The sequence below is a fragment of the Manis pentadactyla genome, chromosome X, assembly GCF_030020395.1.
Source record: "Manis pentadactyla isolate mManPen7 chromosome X, mManPen7.hap1, whole genome shotgun sequence".
Taxonomy (NCBI): domain Eukaryota; kingdom Metazoa; phylum Chordata; class Mammalia; order Pholidota; family Manidae; genus Manis; species Manis pentadactyla.
In genome coordinates, this window is record NC_080038.1 from 29,930,967 (window position 1) to 29,953,303 (window position 22,337).

Consider the following 22,337-nt stretch of genomic DNA (forward strand, 5'->3'; position numbering starts at 1 on the left):
AGAATGGCACTTTTCCTTGTACTTCTCCATCCCATCCAGGGCTGAATTGCCTGGGCTTCCCCCTTGTAGCTGCCATTGGAAATGCAGTCATGATGCTTAGTTTGTCAAAAGTGAAGTGGAATTATAATAGTATAAAGTGGTTCACCAGATAGGCTTCTCATGATCTTTAGAATTCTCATTTTTATATAGATGATTTTAGTATTTACTTTTCTTTGGGTTGTGGCTAACACGCCTTGCATGTTTTAAAGCACAAAACACAAAGATACTTAATTCCAAATACAGTGGTTGTATGAGTAACACCATCCATTAGCCTTTAAGTACTTTTGACTTTTTTGAACACAAAAGATACAATACTGAAATCTATTTCATATAGCATTGAAGAAAGTGTGCATAATTTGTATATGTACGGTTTTCTTATGTCATTTTCCTATTGGTGGTTAGAATATTCATATAATAATATTTTTGAAAAGTGTTTACTAAGATAGAATTTGCTTCTAATTTGGCTTCTTCATTAGATAGTGTTCGTGTTTCTTCTAATTTGTTCTTAGTGATTTAAGGCAAGCCAATTTGGCTTCTTCATTAGGTAAGCGTTCGTGTTTCTGTTTGTTCCATCTCGTTTTCATCCTTGTTGTCTTCCGCTTCAGTCCTCAAACTCGCCTTCATCAGTTTGGGCTCACTGTCTTTCTCATGGCTCTCACTGCTTGGCCATGTCACTGCCCTGCCAATCCCAGCCTTGCTCTATGCAGCCGTCCATTTGATTTCCTCTGTGTCCTGACACGCATAGTGTTCTTGGAGAAAAGGAGATAGCCGTGCTGGCTGCAGGGGAAGTCCTCATGTCAAGCTGACCTCTCAACGTGGATCTGTAATCCTGGTGTTGCTCTCCACTCTTAGCACACAGAGTCTTAATGTACAGCACCGAATCTGCTTTGCCATAGTTACTGCCCATCAGTCTTCTCCACACACCACAGTTATATATTTGTATGCCAGCTTCTATTTGGGTATAAAAATTAATATAATTAAACTGTTATAAATACCTTATTCTCTCTAAATCCTCTGTAGGTACGGTTGAACCATACTCCTCATTGGATTGTGAAATAACATGGCAGCCAAGTTTCATTTCTCCAGAAGAGGGAGAATTTATTCTTCACATCAAGGAAGGAAACACGCTGACACTAAAATGTGTTGCACATGTAATGATTTACCTTGAATATGACTTTTCCTTTTTGAGGGTTCTAAACTGGTTGGGTATACTTGGGGATAAATATACTTGTTAGTGAAACTGATTTTGTGTGCAATACTTTGTTAACTAAATTGTCTTAGCATCTTCTTGGCACTACTTCTCTGTGGTAAATGAAGACTTTGCTAAACAATGTTTTGTTATCTATAATTAACTCAGAAATCCAAGACTTTGTGCCAACAATAGCAGATTGTTATTAGAGCCTATATAAATATATAATACCATGGGAGCCACTTGAAATTAAATTATTTCATTAGTAGACACCGAAGAAAAATAGAGAAAACTATATTTTTGCAATACTGCACTGTATTGTTAGTGTTCTAGTAATAATTAATAATTCAGTATGAACTGGATCATGTAATTAAAGCTGTAATATGTAATTCTAACTTTCTGTGGTAGAGCTGCAACGACCTTAACTTCATGTCTCTTAATCAGCAAGAATCCACTTTACTTGTGTACCAAATTTCCCTCCCAGTGTTCTTAGTAATTTAAGACAAGTCAAATGTTGTTTTATTAAATCCCATCTCTGTCTCTGAGCCATGATCATGCTCTTACATATTTCAGCTATGAAGGAGCTTGTCACCTTAAGGGATGAGATTCATCTACTTTAATGATGGCAAATGACAGTCAGAAATCAGTAGGGTCTTCCCTCTGCTCCAGGTTTGAAATAAGCTGGGCTCTACTGCTTTCACTATGTTTAAATTACTTCTTCTTCTTCTTAAAACTTTGTTCTGAAGTATAGTATACATGCAGAAAGGTGCACATATTATAAATTATGTGTCACTCAGTTAATCTTTAGAGACTCATAACACCTTTGTAACTCACACCCACATTAACCAGATCAAGAAACAGGACACGACGAGCATCACAGAAGCACCTCCACTACCAATCCCCATTTCCAGTCACTGTGTGTCCTTCCCAGGGTAATCACTATCCTTACTTCTAAGAGCACAGATTAATTTTGGTTTTGAGCTTTATACTTATAAATTGAATCAAACCATACATTCTCTTTTATGTCTGGCTTCTTTTGTTCATCATTAGGTTTGTGGGATTCATGTATTCTGATGCCTGTGGTGACAGACCTTTTATTCTCATTCCTGAATAATACTGTGTGACTACAACATTGTTTTTCCATTACGCAGCTGATAGGGATTTGGATGATTTCAGATTTTTAGCTAATATAATAGCGCTTCTGTTAATAGTCTTACAAATGTCTTTTGCTGAACATGTGTAAACAGTTCTTTGACTGCTATTTACAGAACTGCTTGACACATTTGCTAATATAAATTTGCCCACAAATTCACCCCATGTGTATTTTTTCTAACAGGTGAAAGATGAGAAATTTAGCAATTTAGACTTATTTATTGAGTGATTACTGTGTGTCAGGCACGATGCCAACTGCCATTCATGTATAATCTAATTTAATCCTTACAACAGCTCTGTAAGGCATGTGCTAATAACCCAATTGATGGGTGAGGAAATGGAAGGTTAGAGTGGTTACTTAACTAATAACAAGTTCACACATGAAGGAAATGTCCTAGATGAAATTTATATCTAGATCTATTTGCCTCCACAGCTTTTGCTGTTACCTCCTGATAAAACTTGCTGTCTGCTTCCCTATACCACTAGGTTTGGTTGAGGACAAAATTCTGAGATATCAGAATAATGAGTTAGGTCATTTTTTGGTAAATTTTTGAAGCCCTTAAAGTTAAATGGGCTGTAAAGTGTTACCCTTAAGAAAAATAAAGATGGAGGAGCATGAAGTGATTAATTAAAATTTTCATTTAAGGTTTTCATTAATTTATGAAGGACTTACCTGGCTATTTCCTCTTCTGTTAGCTTTGTCTGAAAATTTATTGCTCCAGTTACCTGAATCATGTTCTTCAAATAATTATTAGAATATATGGAAATCTCCTAAGACAATAAAATAATTTATCATAGATACAGACAATAGGGTCTGGTCTAAAGAGCACTGAATGAGGAGTTGCATAACATGGGTTCTAGTTCCCTTTGGCTACTGTTTGTTTCCCTGTGAAACTGGAGAGGTGGAGAATATCAACATTTCAAAAAAGTGTTGGAGGATGTAGTTCCGTGAAGTGATGTGCGTGGGCTGCGGAGGAGTCCTGAGCCTAAGTCATTCTGTGAATCACAGTGAACTACCTCCTCCTTCTCGGAGAAGCAACACACACATTGTCAGTATTAAGCACTATGAAAGGACCTCTGGTAGAAACGTGCCTGGACAATCTCATGTGGCACATTATCTCCCATACTTAGGTGACCCTTGAACAATTTCCTTTTGCATAGCACGTGGTTGGGGAGATGAGCTCTAAAATCTTCAGTGATTAATCTACATGATTCGCATTCCTGGATTTGCTTCCTGCATAGAGTTGTCTTACTTCCCTGTCTTCATCAGTTTAGGTGTACATTTTAAATATTCCATCCTATTTCCCTTTCTGTTAAGCATATAAAATCTGTTAACACTTCATATTGTAGAAATTTCCCTGAAGGTAAGAAAATTTGAGTTATCTGGTAGGGGATGAAAAAAATGTACTGTTTTTTCTATTGCATTGTCCTTTTCCGCCTCTAATTATTAGGTTGGTCACACCAAGGTCATGTGTTTGCAGCCAAGGATAATCTTCAGTAATAGCCCTCAAGGTTTGACAACTTGGAGGAAAGCCATTCTTCGCAATGTTGGACAAAACCATGCGTATTTCAAGGTAATGTAGCACCTTAGAATCTACTTGGATCAGATCATATAATTTGAATTAATGTTTTGCCATGAATACTATGGTTAATAATTTAGTCTTTATAAATTTACTAATGCTAATATTTATATATTTTATATGAGGTTTTTCTGAGTACATTTCATATATGCTTTCCTTTTAATTCCTCACAAAAATCGTTTCTCTCTTCTTTCCTTAGTCTCTCCCTTTCTTCTCTTCCTACTCCTTTTTCTTCTTTCTCTCTGTTATTTTATTTAAAAAAGATAGATGACTTAAAAAATTTTTTAAATATGCGTTGTTGTTGTCACACTCCATATTTAATTACATGCTTTTCTTTTTTCCGCATTTTCACTCTGTCATCAGGACTGTTAAGGTAACAACTGGGACCTAGATTAAGACTCTTTTAAGGATACTCTGTTTATAGTTGTTGTTCCTAATTTAAATTGTGGGGCGGGGGGTGTTTAAATTGGTGATAGAAGTTTTTACTGAAAAATATATGAAGATCTCCCAGAAGTGACAGTAGAGGTTAGTGTCCGAGATCCTTCAGTCAAGCTTTGTATTTGCATGTCTCCTGCCCAAACAAATCGGTGCAGATACCCTTTTCTACTCCGTTGCTTTAGAATTAGTTCTGAAGTCTACTTGTTCCCTCATCCCCACAAATACCTTAACTGATTTCTCTTTAAATTATTCTGGCTTAAAGCATGGTGGATAGGCCTAAATTGGCTTCTGAAAAACCACACCATAAATCCTTTGGTAAGTTACTTGTGACTTCTCTGATGGTCCTAATGGTATCTTAGACATTAGGCCATCAAGGAAGTAGTAAAGAAGAGGAGGCTGCTTCATCGTCTTGCCTCTTCACTAACTTTGCTTCAGTTTTTAGTATCAGAGAAGAGGCAAACTGTGAAAGTAGTGTCTAGAATTTTGGCACCTTCTCTAACGGATATATCTCATCTTTGTAAGTTTGACAAAGTGTTGAAAACACACCAGAAAATAAACGTCATCATTCTATTTGAATTGGAACATGCCATTATTGAAAGTTCTGTTTTCTGGATTAAGGGTGAAAATCTTTGTTGAAGTTCAAACAGTTTGTGCGTCTGGTGTTTGAAAATTGATTACAAAGTCATTTCATGCCCTGTGCCCAGGGGTCTTCTGTCTAGGTAATAGTCTGGAAGGTTTCCTATAAAAGCTTTGGAACAATAACTTTAAAGGATAATGTCGCATTTCTGCAAATCTTCCATTCTAGGTTTGTGACCAGAGTCTTTTGTCTACCATTAATATTGTTCCATCACATGGAATAATTCCAGTGGGGGGGCTAACTCTTCTCAACATCTCCTGTACACCAACTGTGGCAGAAAACTTTGATACAAGAGCTGAGGTATGTTTATACATTATATATATTTGCACCTTGTATATGCCTGTCTGGATTTGTCTGGTTGTTTAAGATGTTTATAATAGTAGGTATAATGCCATAAAATCTTGTGTACCTGGTTATCTTAGAAAACTCCTTTTAATGATTTCTAATGGGAATGGGTTCTAAGATTATGATATTAATGAATAACTTCTCAAATTTGTTATTTTTGTAGCACTTGAGTTAGTTTTAAAGAGATAAATTTTTAGAGATCTATAAAATAAGCAACCTTACCTATATAATCTATTGCAGAAATGGTTAGCAGAAGGTGGCAAGAGGATTTGTGGAAAATATTTCAGGACAAGGCCTCGCTAATCATAGAGCAAAGTATGGCTTCTTTCATAGGCATTAATTAGATACCTTAGGAAAAATTAATCCGTTTTGGAGTGCTAATTCTAAATAGTTTCAATGACTGAATTGTAGGCAAATTATATATGATGTTAACATGTATATTTTATAGCACACACAAAGTGTTTTACTATTTTATGTTTTGGGAATTATGTAAATGAAAAGATACTACCTTGATTTAAGGGAGTTTTTTAAGTGTTCATAAAATAATAAATAAAACATGTAAGACTAGTTTCTGCTAAAGTTCATTTATTATAAACTTAAGGAATGGAATACTCTTGGTCATCAGTCTGATCAACTGTGTGCCATCTACTTACATTAAAAATACTATGTACACTGTTATCAGATCAGAATGAGGAACTTTATATGCATCCCCAATTTATCTTTCAATTTCCCATAACAACTTTTAAATAATACATAGCTGAATGTGATAAACACTGACTTGCCTGGCCCCCAAATAAATAACCTCATAATTTTTTGTTACTTTTATGACAAAATATGTATTGAGAGGTGCTTTTATATTATATATTGCGGTATATGATCTGAGATTTGGGCAGACTTTTTTACATAATCTGGAAAAGAAATATGGCCACTAAAGTATAGATTTTACTAAAAGATTAATTTCCACTGTATTTAGAAGATTATGCTGTTCTTACAAAGCTTACCTTTTTTTTAACATTATAATATAATGAGATTCATTTATTCATCCATTCAACACATATTTACTGGGTGCACATTCTGTGTTAGTCTCTGTTGTACATTCTAGGGATGCAAGATTGAACAAGATAACCAGGGTCCTTGATCTCAAAGAGCTTACAATCTGGTTGGGGATACAAACAAAAGAAAATTAAAATATAGTGTAGAAAGTACATTGTTGGAGAAATCTGGCAGGCTAAGGGAGTACACAGGAGAGGTTAGCAACCCAGATAAAAGGATCAAGGACAGTTTCCTGGGGAAAATATATCTGAAAAACAACTGAAGTTAAGAATCAGCCAGTTGAAAGAGATGGTAGTGGCATGGAGGGAGAGGGGATGGAAGATAATTTAAGAAAGCACAAATTGAATATGTTCAGGCATGGGGGAGAGAGATAGCTGCAAGGAAGATATGAGAAACTTAAAGTTTAGCATGACTAGATTGTAGACCGCATGAATGATAAAAGTTTAGCATGACTGGATTATGGAATGCACTACGATCGTGGGGAAAGATATGTTTGGAGACTTGCGTAAGTTTCAGGTCATTCAGGTCCTTACCAACAGTGTTAGGAAGTCCAAGCTTCATCTTAAGAGGTAGGAGTTTTAAGCATGGGGATTTCACAATCAGATTTGTATTTTCTGGAGCTCACTTTAGTTATAGGGCACTAAATGGGGGCCAGTAAGACTGAATGCAGAGTTATTAGTCTCGTGAAGAGGTCCAGGCCAGAGAAGATGGTGTTCTCTTTCAGGTAGGAGGAATCTAGACAAACTGTAGTCAAATGTAGGAGATGAATACTTAAGGCTTGGTGATTGAAAAGGGGCCACCTATAAATAAAAGTGGTAAGATATATATTTAGAATGAAATCTAGACCTGACTGCTTCCTATTTTTAGGTAGGGCTTTCAGCAAATGCTATTTTTGTGCCTCTGAGCTTTTGCTTAGACAACCATATGTTCAGATAACTACAGTTCTTATTTTGTACTATACAACTGAATTCTTATTTCACTATCTTGATTGGCTTGGAAGCAGTTGAGTGTTCAGGCAGCCCTTGGTTCATTTTGCTGCTTTCAGGTTTTGTGATGCCAAGAAAAAAACAAAACATTTGGCCTCTCTAAGCCTCAGTTTTCCACACTTGAAAATTAGGGCATTAACAGTAGTGACCTCACAGAATACTGAGGATCAGAAAGGAGGTAATGCATTTAGCACTCTACTTGGCCCACTTACTTGGTAATTTTTTAGTAACTCTTACTATTATGATCATTGTGGATATTAGTATCTCTCTGTAGGAAGAAATATGTTTGCACTCAGTTTCTATTTGTTTTAATTTTGAATAATCCATTGCAATCAGGTTAAATACACAAGAGATACAGAGAGTGGCAGCAATTTCTAGTCAAATGGATAGAAGTCTACAGTCAAACTCACAAACTGCCAGCTGATCCCATGTGTAGTGGAGGTTTTTTAAGAGTTGAGCACTCACTGCTCTTAGGAAAAACAATTGTGCATAACATGAAATGTGATGACCACCACCAGAATAAATCTTGTGACATTCATAATATGTTTTGAATATTTAAATTCTAAAATGTTGCATCAATGCCAGGTGATACATAAGCAGTATATATTTTGATGTGGTTTCTACAAAGTTTTATATTTCTCTTAAATAAGGTTGCTATTCGTCATGGAAATGTCATAGACCTTAGGATTGGTGGATCTGTTGAGATTGCTGATGTCGAAATTAATCCGGTGAGTATGTTAACTATTTGTGTAATCAGTTTGTAAGTGTGGTGGTTTTTATTTGTATATGCCTCTAGTCACCCCGTTTATGTTTAAAAATATTTTTTATGTAGTCCTTTGACATATAAAAATTCACATATAAATATAAGTGATAAAGCAGAATATTAAAGGAAGGTTTAAGAATTCCCCACGGAATTTAAGTATCATACGGTGCCAATACCATTAAAATTATCTGTAAGCTTCATTATGATTCTACCCTTCTTAAGGGATAACCACTTTCCTAAATTTTGTGATTATTATCCCTTTACTTTTTTAAATTGGGTTACCACACATGTGTGAATTCCTTAACCATTCATTATTTAGTTTAGTTTGTTCATTTTTAAAGCTTTATAACAAAGACTTACTGTTTGTAGCCTTTGGTGAATTACATTTAGTTGGATATTGTGATTCCAACGTTTATCTACATTGTGTGTAGCTGTATTTCATTACTTGGCTGGTTATTAGTTCATTCTGTAGACTTACTATAATTGGTAGACTCACTCTGTTCATGTAATTGTTTCTGTGTTTCTGTTATTACAAACACTACAGATGTGAACATTCATGTACCACTCTTCTGAGGTACATATGCAAGAGTTTCTCTAGAAGTAGAGTTACTGAGTCATAGAGTACACTGTGTACAGTATAATGGCATCACCACAATTCTGGGGTTTGGCTTAATTATAAGGTATAATTTTCTAACCTTTATTTTATTTGATGTTGAAAGCATGGTAAGTCCAGATAGACTGACAGATACTGAGCTAGCTTGTCTACGACTATGGTGATTTTGGACATTAAACCCTTTCGTATCCAGAGTGCTTTGTCCATTGCTATGGTGTCTCTTCTTGGACAATATTGGACAAGTATCGAAACTTTTCCTACTTTATGTCCTCATCCTAAAGGCATTTGTGGCATGTTTTGCCTGTTATGGTACAATTGAGTATATGATTTTACATTAATATATATCAACATTTCCTAAGTATGTTGAATTGAACTTAGCTGCCTAGCCACCTTTAAATGAAAGTAATATTCTAGCATCACCAGATATTGTCAGCAATACATTTAATAACTGTATGGCATTGAATATGTGTCTTAGTAACAATTAGGAAATTTTACCCAAATGAGTATATGGGCAAGGCCAAAATGGGCTAAGACTAGTGACTGACTTCTTTTGTATATACAAAGCATCAAACTTTTATTACCCATTTTGGATTTTATAATTTTCACCTGGGTAATTGGGTTAATAAAACATTTTAAGTGAAACAAATTGTGGCCAGTTGACCTTATTGCAGTCAGAATTTTCTTAACATTAAGACTTGACTGCTTCTTAACTGAAGGAACAAAATCGCAGCAGACTCACAGACTCCAAAAAGGGACTAGCAGTTACCAAAGGGGAGGGGGGGGGAAGGCGGGTGGGGAGGGAGGAAGAAGGGGATTGTGGGATATCATGATTGGTGCACATGGTGTGTATGGGGTCACGGGGAAGACAGTATAGCTCAGAGAAAACAAATAGGGACTCTGTGGCATCTTACTACCTGATGGACAGTTACTGCAATGGGGCATGGGGGGGACTTGATAATAAGGGTGAATGTAATAACCACATTGTTTTTCTTGTGAAACCTTCATAAGAGTGTATATCAATGAAATCTTAATAAAAAGAAAGACTTGATTGCTTCTTTCTCTTTTTAATGTTATACCTAATTCTTTTACTATGGAACTGTAGGATATATATAGTAATTCTTCCAGAAAGAGGAAGCTGTCAGAGTTTTGTGATGTGGGCATATAAGCTAAAGTTAGGATACATTCAGTAAGTATTACTTGTACATTTAAGCTAGGTGTCAGATAAGTGCTAGGGATACAAAAATCAGTCAGGCTTAATGTCCACTAGGGGAAACAGATATGTAAACAAATAAATGGACTTTGTGATTTTGTAATGTAAGTAAATATAAGGAACAGAACTAATCCCAAGAACAGTAAAATAAATTGTGATTTATCTAACTGGAATTTGAAGGATTTGTAATATTTTACTAGGCAGTTATAAGTTGGAGAAGGACCTTCCTGGCAGAAGGGACACCTTGGTAAAAATAGAATGGTGAAGTGTCAGGTCTTGGTTGGAAATGACAGGTCAAACAGCTTGCTGAAGTAGTTTAAGTGTGGGGATGAGAGTGAAGCCAGGTGAGACGGGAAGCTCCTGGAGAACTTCAGGAGCTCTGCTAATGGACTTGGTCATTGTCCTGTAGATGGACGAGAATCATCAAATTTTAAGACAGGAAATGATGTGGTCAGATTTTCAATTAGTTTAATTGTGCCCTAGTTGTGGAGAGGAGAATTGGAGGAAGTCAAAATCAAGAAACAAAATGAAACCTAATGAGTTACTAACTTCATACAATTTCAACAATGGGAGGGGAAGGAGGCGGCAGAATTAATGGGATTTGATAAGTGATTACATATAAGACGTGGTGGGAGGAGGAAAACAGGACCAATTTTTATAGAGCACGTAATTATTAGTGTCCTTGAGAAACACAACAGTGTAATTCTTTTATTGAGGCATAACTGATGTGTAACAATATTAGTTTCAGATGTATGACAATATTAGTTTCAGTTGTATGACATAATGATTCAGTATTTACATATATTGTAAAATGATCACCATAATAGGTCTAGTTAACATCTGTTATCAAACATTAAAATTTTTTTTTTCTGTAATGAGGACTTTTAAGGTTTCTCTCTTACAGTATAATTTTTAATTTACATTGTTTTCATAAACTCTTACTCTATAATAATTATTTCTTTTTTTAAATTTTAGGATGTATTTAACTTCAGTGGCACATATATTGGCACCACTCAGGTTATTCCATTTTTAATAAAAAACAAAGGTATAACGCGTGCAAGAGTGGATTTCAATTTAGAAGAGTTTGAAGAATTTTCAGTGGATTTTAAAGGTAAATCAGGTGTGTATTTTATACCATATTGATACTGTAAAAGCAAGTCTTAAATTGTTCTAAGTTACAATGTTAAATACTGTAAGTCAATGGCAATTATTCCAAAATATTTCACATGACTCAATGTATGCTTTTCTTATATTCTAAAACTCATTGTTTTATTAATAGAAATTCATCAATATTAACATCAGAACACTTTGGTAATGCATTACATATAACCATGCTCACTAGTTGATTTACTGTATAGTAAGTTTAATATGTCATGTGTAAGTATATACTCTAAATAAAATAAAATTATTAATTGCTAGTTTTAATTGCCCAAGAATTTTAGGTGAATATCTTTGGAGGGCTCTCTATAATGTTTACTTATGTATTAGGTATCTTTGTGTTAAAGTAAGTTTTAAAAATACGTGCTTTTATAAGTGTATTTCATTTGTTTACTTCAGGGTTTGGCAAAGTAAGGCCCAGTCTGGACTGACGCCTGTTTTTACAACTGAAGCTTTAGTGGAACGTAGATACATCCATTTGTGAATTGTTCATAGCTGCTTGCGTACTTTAATGACAGAGTTAAACAGTTGTGATAGAAAACATATGGCTTGTAAACCCTAAAATACTGTCTGGATCCTTACATAAAAACTTTGTCAACCATTGGTTTAGTCATTTCTTCCTCAGTAAATATTTGTTGAACACCAATTATAGGCTAGATACAAAATTTTGAGTTAATAACGATGGTGAAGCATCTCACATGTTCTCAAGAAGTGAGCAGTAAATTTATCAGTCAGGGTCTCGGTAATAAACATGACTCAGAGGAAGGGTTTAACTTTGAAGAGTGTAATGAAGGAGTTATCTATGGAAGTGGGAGCCAAGTTAAAAGAAACCAACAAGGGATGGAAGCCGCTACCATCTCTAGGCTGAGGCAGGAGACAAGATATTGGAGCCCTGTGACCGGTGAAACTATGAAAGAGGGGCCACCTGGTAAGACTTATAGCTGTAAGGGAATGTACCCACTGCTAGAACTGTAGCCAAGGTAGAGAGGACATGAGAGCAGAAATACTTCCTACCCTCTGATAACCTGCTTGTGTCTTTCTGTGGTTGAACCATATCAGAGGCAGAAGAGCAAAGGGACCTAGCTGAATGGTCTGTGGAGATCAGGACAGAGGTCTCAAGCAGATGAGAGAAAGTTGGCTATTGGATCTAAGTGACGAATGAAGACCATCTACAGCTGTAGCAGAGATGGGCAGAGAATCAGATTATTACCATATAGTAGGGCAGATGCTATAAGACAAGTGAGTATATGGTGCTAAAGGAGCATATATTAGGGAAAACTAGCTGAGAATCTAATAAGGAAAGATTGACTGGAGAAGTTGATGCCTAATCTGAATCTTGCAGAATGACAAGGAGATACAGAAGAAAAGGGAATAATGTGAAAGAATGCAAGGAAAGGCCTCGAAATGAGTCACTATGGTAGGTAGTTCAGGATATCTAGAGCAGAGCAAGACAGGACTGGAGAGGCAAGTGAGACCCAGGTAACTAAGGGTCTTTTCTGGATTTTTATTCTAGAAGTAAGGCAACACCATTAAAGGAAGTATATCCAGGCAATGGTGTGATTAGGCTCACACGGTGCTAATTTTCCTTTTGGAGCAAAGTTGAGAATGGGCTGTGGGAAAAGGTATTTGTGGGAAGGTCAGGTGCAGAGACAGAGAGATCGGTTAGGTGTTATGGTCATATAGGCAAGGAGTGGGGAAAGCCTGTACCCCGGTGGTGATGCAGGGGATGGGAAGGAAGAGAGTACAAAGGTGCTGTGAAATTAGAAGCTCCCTGGCTTGGTAACAGGGATGGGGGTGGGGGTGGGGGAACATGGGTATTAGAGGAGAGAAGGAAGTCTCAAATCACTTCTGCTTTTTGACTTGAAGAAAGAAGCAGGTGACTGGAGGTACAATTAATTCAGCTGATGTAGTGTGGGAGGAGGATGAGGTTTCGGGAGCATGCTGTGTTTGAAAAAACTGTGGAATAGTCTGGGAATGATTACAGTAGGGCATTGGAAATACATATGAAGTCTATATTCTTTTTTTCTGGATGTTGAAACTTTAGTTTCTTTAACACTTTACCCTCACTGACTCCCCCATATGCTTTCACACACCTTAGTCAATGGATCATAGACTCTTCTTGGTCATTCTGCAGAGCTACTTAGTGAGGGGTGTTCCTCCCTGCTGTTCTGCCTTAGCCCTAGTTCAAGCCTTCCTTCTGGCCACTGTCTCCTCTTCTCAAATGCTTTTCCTGCCGCCACGCCTTTCTCCTCACACCTGTTCCAGAGAACAGTCTCCTTGAAGCAAAGATATTATCACAATGCTCCTCTGCTTAAAAAGTTTTGCTATTTCCTATTACCAGTAGCAGTGGTTTACAGCAACAGGCTGTTGACACAATCCGAGAGGTACATGGTTGATGTCAATAATTATTAACAATTTACAATAAAGTTTATACTTAAAATGTCCTGAAAACGTTTATTATTTTAAGTGTGTTAATACATAAATGCCCTGTGTGACAAGTGTGACTTGTTTTTTTCACATGATCATTGCAGGATTATTCTATTTTTAAAATTTTTAATTCCTAATATTACTTATTTATTATTATTTATTATTATTATTTCATTTTGGTATCATTAATATACAATTACATGAGCAACATTGTGATTACTAGATTCCCCCCATTATCAAGTCCCCACCACATACCCCATTATAGTCACTGTCCATCAGCATAGTAAGATGCTATAGAATCCATTGCAGGATTATTTGATAGAGGACTTAGGAGAGCAAATGCTGAGTTCCTTTTGGGTCTGACTCTACCTTGTGCCAGTCACCTCTCCCACTGCGGGCTCCAACAGCCCTCTGCTGTGGCCAGATTGTGTTCTATACTTCCTCCCAATGGCATATGGCTTCCCTTCTCTTGGAATGGTTCTTTCTCTTTTGTCCCTGCTGCCTGAGATCACCCTCTTTTATAAATTAGTGTCAACCTCCTGAATCCTGTGAGTCATTAACCCCATACCCATCCTCATTCCGTTGGTTGAAATTATTATTTTTTAAATATTTACTCCTTTTAGGATGTTGTATAAATTTTATTATAGCACTAACCATTTATGCCTTGTATCAAGAAGAGCTATGTAAATCTTTTTATCTCCCCTACTGCACCGTGAGCTCTATGAGGTCAAAGACAACATTTACAATTTTTGTTCTCTACTAGAGTTGTCCAGTTTAGTGCTGTGTACTTTGTAGGCACTCAAGAAATATTTATTGAAGTTTCCTTGCATTATTACATTTCACAAACTATATGTTTATATATATATACACTCCAAAAATGTTTATGAATATTGATTTATTTATCCATTTATTTTTATTAAATTTTCTATGTTCTAGGTATATGTCCACTGTAGGTTGATATTCTTTGCTGTGTAACACATGTATCTTTTCCCATACCATAAGCAATGCTTGTGTTAATATACATTTAATGAAGTTTTTGTTATTCTTATTGGTTTTTACATCATACACCAAGGTGAGTGAAATTACCATGAAGGAGGGTGGAATGAGTTATTGAAGTTCATGTCCAGGCAGGGATAGTTGAAGTTATTGTCATTCCTTGGATTAACCAGAAATCTTTAATGAGAAAAAAGGATTTTTAGAATTTAGATGAGGGCAGACGTACTGCTATAACTAACATTTGATCTTTCAGGAATTTCTTTTAGAAGTTTATTTAAGTGGTTATAATTTTTGACCCTGACGTTTGCATTATTATTTGACAATTGTTTCTGTATCTCCACCCAGTTCTTCTGTATCTGGACTGATACCATTTTGTTGGCAACTTTACTCATATAAAATTGTGTTTATCTTCTTTGTGGACTCTGAGGCATCAGAGGAGGTCAGGGTCTCCTGTCCTTGGTCAGAGGTTCTCCATTTTCATTGGAGAAGAGATTTCCCAACTTTCTCGGACTTAAGATTCCATCAGTTACTTGACCTTGACATTTATTCCTTTCCACATTCATCTGAGTATGACTGTAATATATTTCTTGAACTTTGGAGATTTTTAAAAATATGTTTACTGTCTGTGTTTTGCTGATTGAATGTATATTTGTTCTGTTTTTGGATATCAGTTTTGCTGCTCAGAATCTAGGTATGTCACTTAATATCAGCCCTGCACAGATATTTCCACAACTGCTCTTTGGTTGTTATGAACATGTTGATGAAACTTCTCAAAGTTTCATTTTCACATTTAACAATGGCATAAAAAGTATGCATCTGGCTTTTCTGATATGTCATTTCACCTGTCTTACAGGGGAATTCATGGGCCCGGCATTTCCCAAAATAAATTCTTTGGAATTAGAGGAAAATACATCTCTGCAGTGTGGCATAGCATTTTCTCCCAAAGAAGTAAGTTTTGCTTTCTATTGTTCATTTTGCTGGAGAGTAGTAGAGTTAAGATAATCCTCACTCAGAAGCTAACAGTGAGGATCACCGAAGCTCTTTTTATAGTGAGTCTTTTTCTAACTTTTGAGCATGCCTGAGTATACCCTTTAATTCAGTAAAATAATTGATCTTTTATGCAGTGTAAATGTTTGGGTTTTATGTATTTCTCTGCTCTTACATTTTGAAAATACATAACATCACTGAGATATAAAACTATCCACTTTAAACTTTAATTATTTTTAATTATCCTTCAATTTCTTTTAGTTTTTCAAATCTAAAGTACTGTAATATTTTACATTTAGATTATCACGGAATACTGTAATAGATTGCAATTGTTTTGCTTGTCTCTTCCATTTTAATAATTATAATTTTTACCTCTTTTTCTTACCATATTACATTATTTAGAATTTCCAAAAGAGGGTAAAATTATTTGCTTGGCTTATCTTCATCCTAATTATCTATGAAGCAATACAATGGTTTAAGCTCTTGTTGGGAAATATCTTTCTAGTAATACTTTAACACAAATTTTAATCCAGAATAGATGAGAATTTAAAAATAATCTAGTCAATAGCTGTATGTCATCAACTGTATTACTATTGAAAGGAGGAAAACAGTATGACATAAAGTTTAACGTTATATTTGTAGCAGTATATATTTTGGTACACAGCAATCTATATTCAATGAATGAATTAACATGCAGTAAATAAATAAATGAAATAAAAAGCACGTTCATTTCTGAGATCTGTAGAATGATAGTGACCTGTATGTCTATCCTTTTCACAGTAACACAATGTCTCTATTACTATAGCTTTGTATTAATTTTTGAATTTGGAAAACATGAGTCTGCCAATACTGCTCTCCTTTTGGCTAATTTGTGTCCTGTGCACTTCCAAATGAATTTTAAGATCACCTTGTCACTTATCACAAAATATCCAGCTGGAAATTTGATAAGGATTATGAAGAATTTGGGGAGTAGTGCCATTTTAACAATATTAAGTCTTCTAATCCGTGAACATAGGATGTCTTTCCATTTATTTAGGTCTCCTTTAATTTCTTTCAACAATGCGTTGTAGTTTTCAGTATACAAATTTCCCATTTCTTTAGTAACTTTATTTCTAAATAATTACTTCAGATGTTATTGTGCATAGTATTATCTTCTTAATTTCATTTTCAAATCTTTCACATCAGGTGTATAGAAAAACAAGATTGTAAACACTGAATATTCTGCAACCATGTTGAGCTTATTCATTAGTTCTGACAGTTTGACAGTATATTCTTTAGAATTTTCTATATACAAGGACATGCCATCTGCAAACAGAAATTTTTACTTCTTCCTTCCCAATCTGGATGGATTTACTTTTTGTAGTTCCTGATTTTCAGAAATTCCATTGCAATGTTGAATGGGAGTGGCAACAAATGGCAAACATCTTTATCTTGTTCCTGATCTTAGTAGGAAAGCATCTACCTTCTACCTTTAAATATGATATTAACAATGATCTTTTGTTGTAGATTCCTTTTATCAGGTTAAGGAAGTTCTCTTCTATTCCTACTTTGTTGAGTATTTTGATCATGAAGGAATGTTGGATTTTCTCAAAATTTTTTGGCATTCATTTTGATGATCACATGATTTTGCCCTTTCTTAATATGGCACATTGATATTTGTATGTTAAGTCAACCTTATATTCCTGCCTGGGATAAATCCCATTTTGTATGGAGTATAATCTGTTTTATATATTGCTGGATTCAGTTTCTTCATATTGTCTCAAGGGGTTTTGCATCTATATTCATAAGGAATCTTGATATGCAGTTTTCCTCCCTTTAGCTGTCTTTGTCTGCTTTTGGAATCAGTAATATTGGCTCTTTAGAATGAATTGACAAGTGTTCTCTTATATATATATATATATATATTTTTTTTATTGAAGGGTAGTTGACAACAGTATTGCATTACATTAGTTTCAGGTGTACAACACAGTGATTCAACATTTATATACATGATAATTCTAGGTACCAGGTATCACCATACCAAGTTGTTACAATATTTTGACTATATTCCTTATGCTATACATTACATCCCGGTTACTTATTTATTTTACAATTGGAAGTGTGTTTAAATATATATATATATGTATATATATATATATATTTTGTGAGGGCATCTCTCATATTTATTGATCAAATAGTTGTTAACCACAATAAATTTCTGTATAGGGGGGTCAATACTCAATGCACAATCATTAATCCACCCCAAGCCTAATTTTCGTCAGTCTCCAATCTTCTGATGCATAACGAACAAATTATTACATGGAGTACAAATTCTTACATAGTGAATAAGTTACATGGTGAACAGTGCAAGGGCAGTCATCACAGAAGCTTTCAGTTTTGTTCATGCATTATGAACTATACACAGTCAGTTCAAATATGACTATTCATTCGATTTTTAAACTTGATTTATATGTGGATACCACATTTCTCTATTATTATTATTTTTAGTAAAATGCTGAAGTGGTAGGTAGATACGAGATAAAGGTAGAAAACAGAGTTTAGTGTTGTAAGAGAGCAAATGTAGATGATCAGGTGTGTGCCTGTAGACTATGTGGTAATCCGAGCTAGACGAGGGCAATAAACATCCATGTATGCAGAAGATTTCTCTCAGAACATGAGGGGGGAGGTTCTAAGCCTCACCTCTGCTGCTCCCCATTTTCTCACCAGATGGCCCCCTGTGACTGTGCCTGTCTTAGGTTGTTCCTCCCTTGAGGAATCTTACCCGTCTCTGGCTAACCAGTCATCTTCCGGGGCCATACAGGGAAATATTAAGTTGGTAAGTGAGAGAGAAGCCTTATTGTTTGAAAAGGTTAGCTTTTTACTTCTTTGCATATTTATGCCCTGTGGCTTCTATGCCCAGCATTTGTCTTGAGGTGTCTTTACCACTTGGAAGAATTATGATACTCGGTAAATTCGACATGTGGCACGAGTTCTATTTAAAGGTTGTGATTAGGTAGGAAGAAGAAAAGCTATAGAAGTAGCAGGCAGAAGAAAACCTGGGAAGATTGATTATTTCTTTGACATATCTTCTTGTAGAGTAACTTTAGCATGGATGGGTTTTAAACTACTAATTAAATTGTGCACACACATTAACATAATAGGAGTATAGTTACCTAACCAAAGCATACCTGTAATTACCAGCCATCTCCAGTGAAACCAAGAAAACCAGTTAGGCACCTTAGGCATTTGTGAAAACTTATCTATGATATGGTGGATATTGTCCGACTGAACTTAAACAGTCTGAGAGAATTCAGATAAACTAGAACAACCCATTCCTGGGGACTGTTCATGTCCCGTATGTTCTTTTAACGATAAATAGTCTGTGGTTGTAAGATTTTGGAGTGCTACAATTTGCACTTCTCCTAATTCTTGGTTGAGTTCCAACAGTATAGATCCAGTCCAATTTTTGTTTTACTGTATGCACAGGCCAGCTTAGATATCTCCTTCCTCATTCCCATGGCAAGTCCAGGAACTGGTGGGATGAGTGCATCTACACCTGTGACAGTGCGTGGATCTTTGTTGGAGTTTTTTTTTTTTTTTTTTTGCTGATCATCTTCTGTCATGAGTCTTCCCGAGAGTGCTGATGTTGGAAGTTCTTTTTCATATCATATCTTAGTTCATTTTCGGGGTAGCCAAATTAGGCTTTGATCCTCTGTATAAACACAAACAGACCCTTTGCCTACACTTTTATATGCCCTTTATATCATTGTGTAGAACTCATTAGAGGTCACCACATAGGAACTGCTTTTTTTTTTTAATCATTAATCTACACTTACATGATGAATACTTTGTTTACTAGGCTCTCCCCTATACCAGGTCCCCCCTATATACTCCTTTACAGTCACTGTCCATCAGCGTAGCAAACTGTTGTAGAATCACTACTTGTCTTCTCTGTGTTGTACAGCCCTCCCCTTTCTCCCACCCCGCTATGGATGATAATCTTAATACCCCTCTTTTTCTGCCCCCCCTTATCCCTCCCTACCCACCCATCCTCCCCAGTCCCTTTCCCTTTGGTACCTGTTAGTCCATTCTTGAGTTCTGTGATTCTGTTGCTGTTTTGTTCCTTCAGTTTTTCCTTTGTTCTTATATTCCACAGATGAGTGAAATCATTTGGTATTTCTCTTTCTCTGCTTGGCTTGTTTCACTGAGCATAATACCCTCCAGCTCCATCCATGTTGCTGCAAATGGTTGGATTTTCCCTTTTCTTATGGCTGAGTAGTATTCCATTGTGTATATGTACCACATCTTCTTTATCCATTCATCTATCAATGGACATTTAGGTTGCTTCCAATTCTTGGCTATTGTAAATAGTGCTGCGATAAACATAGGGGTACATTGGTCTTTCTCATACTTGATTGCTGCGTTCTTAGGGTAAATTCCTAGGAGTGCAATTCCTGGGTCAAATGGTATGTCTGTTTTGAGCATTTTGATGTACCTCCATACTGCTTTCCACAATGGTTGAACAAGTTTACATTCCCACCAGCAGTGTAGGAGGGTTCCCCTTTCTCCACAGCCTCGCCAACATTTGTTGTTGTTTGTCTTTTGGATGGCAGCCATCCTTACTGGTGTGAGGTGATACCTCATTGTAGTTTTAATTTGCATTTCTCTGATAATTAGTGATGTGGAGCATCTTTTCATGTGTCTGTTGGCCATCTGTATTTCTTTTTTGGAGAACCATCTGTTCAGTTCCTTTGCCCATATTTTAATTGGCTTATTTGTTTTTTGTTTGTTGAGGCGTGTGAGCTCTTTATATATTCTGGACGTCAAGCCTTTATCGGATGTGTCATTTTCAAAGATATTCTCCCGTACTGTAGGGTTCCTTTTTGTTCTATTGATGGTGTCTTTTGCTGTACAGAAGCTTTTCAGCTTAATATAGTCCCACTTGTTCATTTTTGCTGTTGTTTTCCTTGCCCGGGGAGATATGTTCAAGAAGAGGTCACTCATGTTTATGTCTAAGAGGTTTGTGCCTATGTTTTCTTCCAAGAGTTTAATGGTTTCATGACTTACATTCAGGTCTTTGATCCATTTTGAGTTTACTTTTGTATATGGGGTTAGACAATGGTCCAGTTTCATTCTCCTACATGTAGCTGTCCAGTTTTGCCAGCACCATCTGTTGAAGAGACTGTCATTTCGCCATTGTATGTCCATGGCTCCTTTATCAAATATTAATTGACCATATATGTCTGGGTTAATGTCTGGATTGTCTAGTCTGTTCCATTGGTCTGTGGCTCTGTTCTTGTGCCAGTACCAAATTGTCTTGATTACTATGGCTTTATAATAGAGCTTGAAGTTGGGGAGTGAGATCCCCCCTACTTTATTCTTCTTTCTCAGGATTGCTTTGGCTATTCGGGGTCTTTGGTGGTTCCATATGAATTTTTGAATTATTTGTTCCAGTTCATTGAAGAATGTTGCTGGTAGTTTCATAGGGATTGCATCAAATCTGTATATTGCTTTGGGCAGGATGGCCATTTTGACGATATTAATTCTTCCTAGCCATGAGCATGGGATGCGTTTCCATCTGTTAGTGTCCCCTTTAATTTCTTTTAAGAGTGACTTGTAGTTTTCAGAATATAAGTCTTTCACTTCTTTGGTTAGGTTTATTCTTAGGTATTTTATTTTTTTTGATGCAATTGTGAATGGAGTTGTTTTCCTGATTTCTCTTTCTGTTGGTTCATTGTTGGTATATAGGAAAGCCACAGATTTCTGTGTGTTGATTTTGTATCCTGCAACTTTGCTGTATTCCGATATCAGTTCTAGTAGTTCTGTGGAGTCTTTAGGGTTTTTTATGTACAGTATCATGTCATCTGCAAATAGTGACAGTTTAACTTCTTCTTTGCCAATCTGGATTCCTTGTATTTTTTTGTTTGGTCTGATTGCCGTGGCTAGGACCTCCAGTACTATGTTAAATAACAGTGGGGAAAGTGGGCATCCCTGTCTAGTTCCCGATCTCAGCGGAAATGCTTTCAGCTTCTCGCTATTCAATATAATGTTGGCTGTGGGTTTTTCATAGATGGCCTTTATTATGTTGAGGTACTTGCCCTCTATTCCCATTTTGCTGAGAGTTTTTATCATGAATGGATGTTGAACTTTGTCACATGCTTTTTCAGCATCTATGGAGATGATCATGTGGTTTTTGTCTTTCTTTTTGTTGATGTGGTGGATGATATTGATGGACTTTCGAATGTTGTGCCATCCTTGCATCCCTGGGATGAATCCCACTTGGTCATGGTGTACGATGGTTTTGATGTATTTTTGAATTCGGTGTGCTAAAATTTTGTTGAGTGTTTTTGCGTCTACGTTCATCAGGGATATTGGTCTGTAGTTTTCTTTTTTAGTGGTGTCTTTGCCTGGTTTTGGTATTAGGGTGATGTTAGCTTCATAGAATGAGTTTGGGAGTATCCCCTCCTCTTCTATTTCTTGGAAAACTTTAAGGAGAATGGGTATTATGTCTTCCCTGTATGTCTGATAAAATTCCGAGGTAAATCCATCTGGCCCGGGGGTTTTGTTCTTTGGTAGTTTTTTGATTACCGCTTCAATTTCATTGCTGGTAATTGGTCTGTTTAGATTTTCTGTTTCTTTTTGGGTCAGTCTTGGAAGGTTGTATTTTTCTAGGAAGTTGTCCATTTCTCCTAGTTTTCCCAGCTTGTTAGCATATAGGTTTTCATAGTAGTCTCTAATAATTCTTTGTATTTCTGTGGGGTCCGTCGTGATTTTTCCTTTCTCAT

General features: G+C 36.0%; 1 protein-coding gene across 1 annotated transcript in view; it reads left to right on the top strand.

Annotated features, from left to right (window-relative positions):
* The window catches only part of CFAP47 (cilia and flagella associated protein 47), a 510,608-nt gene that overhangs the window by 63,039 nt on the left and 425,232 nt on the right, over positions 1 to 22,337 (top strand). The window contains exons 16-21 of the mRNA XM_057495502.1: positions 1,060 to 1,190; positions 3,832 to 3,954; positions 5,204 to 5,335; positions 8,070 to 8,147; positions 10,981 to 11,125; positions 15,440 to 15,534. Coding sequence (XP_057351485.1) covers positions 1,060 to 1,190; positions 3,832 to 3,954; positions 5,204 to 5,335; positions 8,070 to 8,147; positions 10,981 to 11,125; positions 15,440 to 15,534 — 704 coding nt within the window. The remainder of the gene's footprint in view (positions 1 to 1,059; positions 1,191 to 3,831; positions 3,955 to 5,203; positions 5,336 to 8,069; positions 8,148 to 10,980; positions 11,126 to 15,439; positions 15,535 to 22,337) is intronic.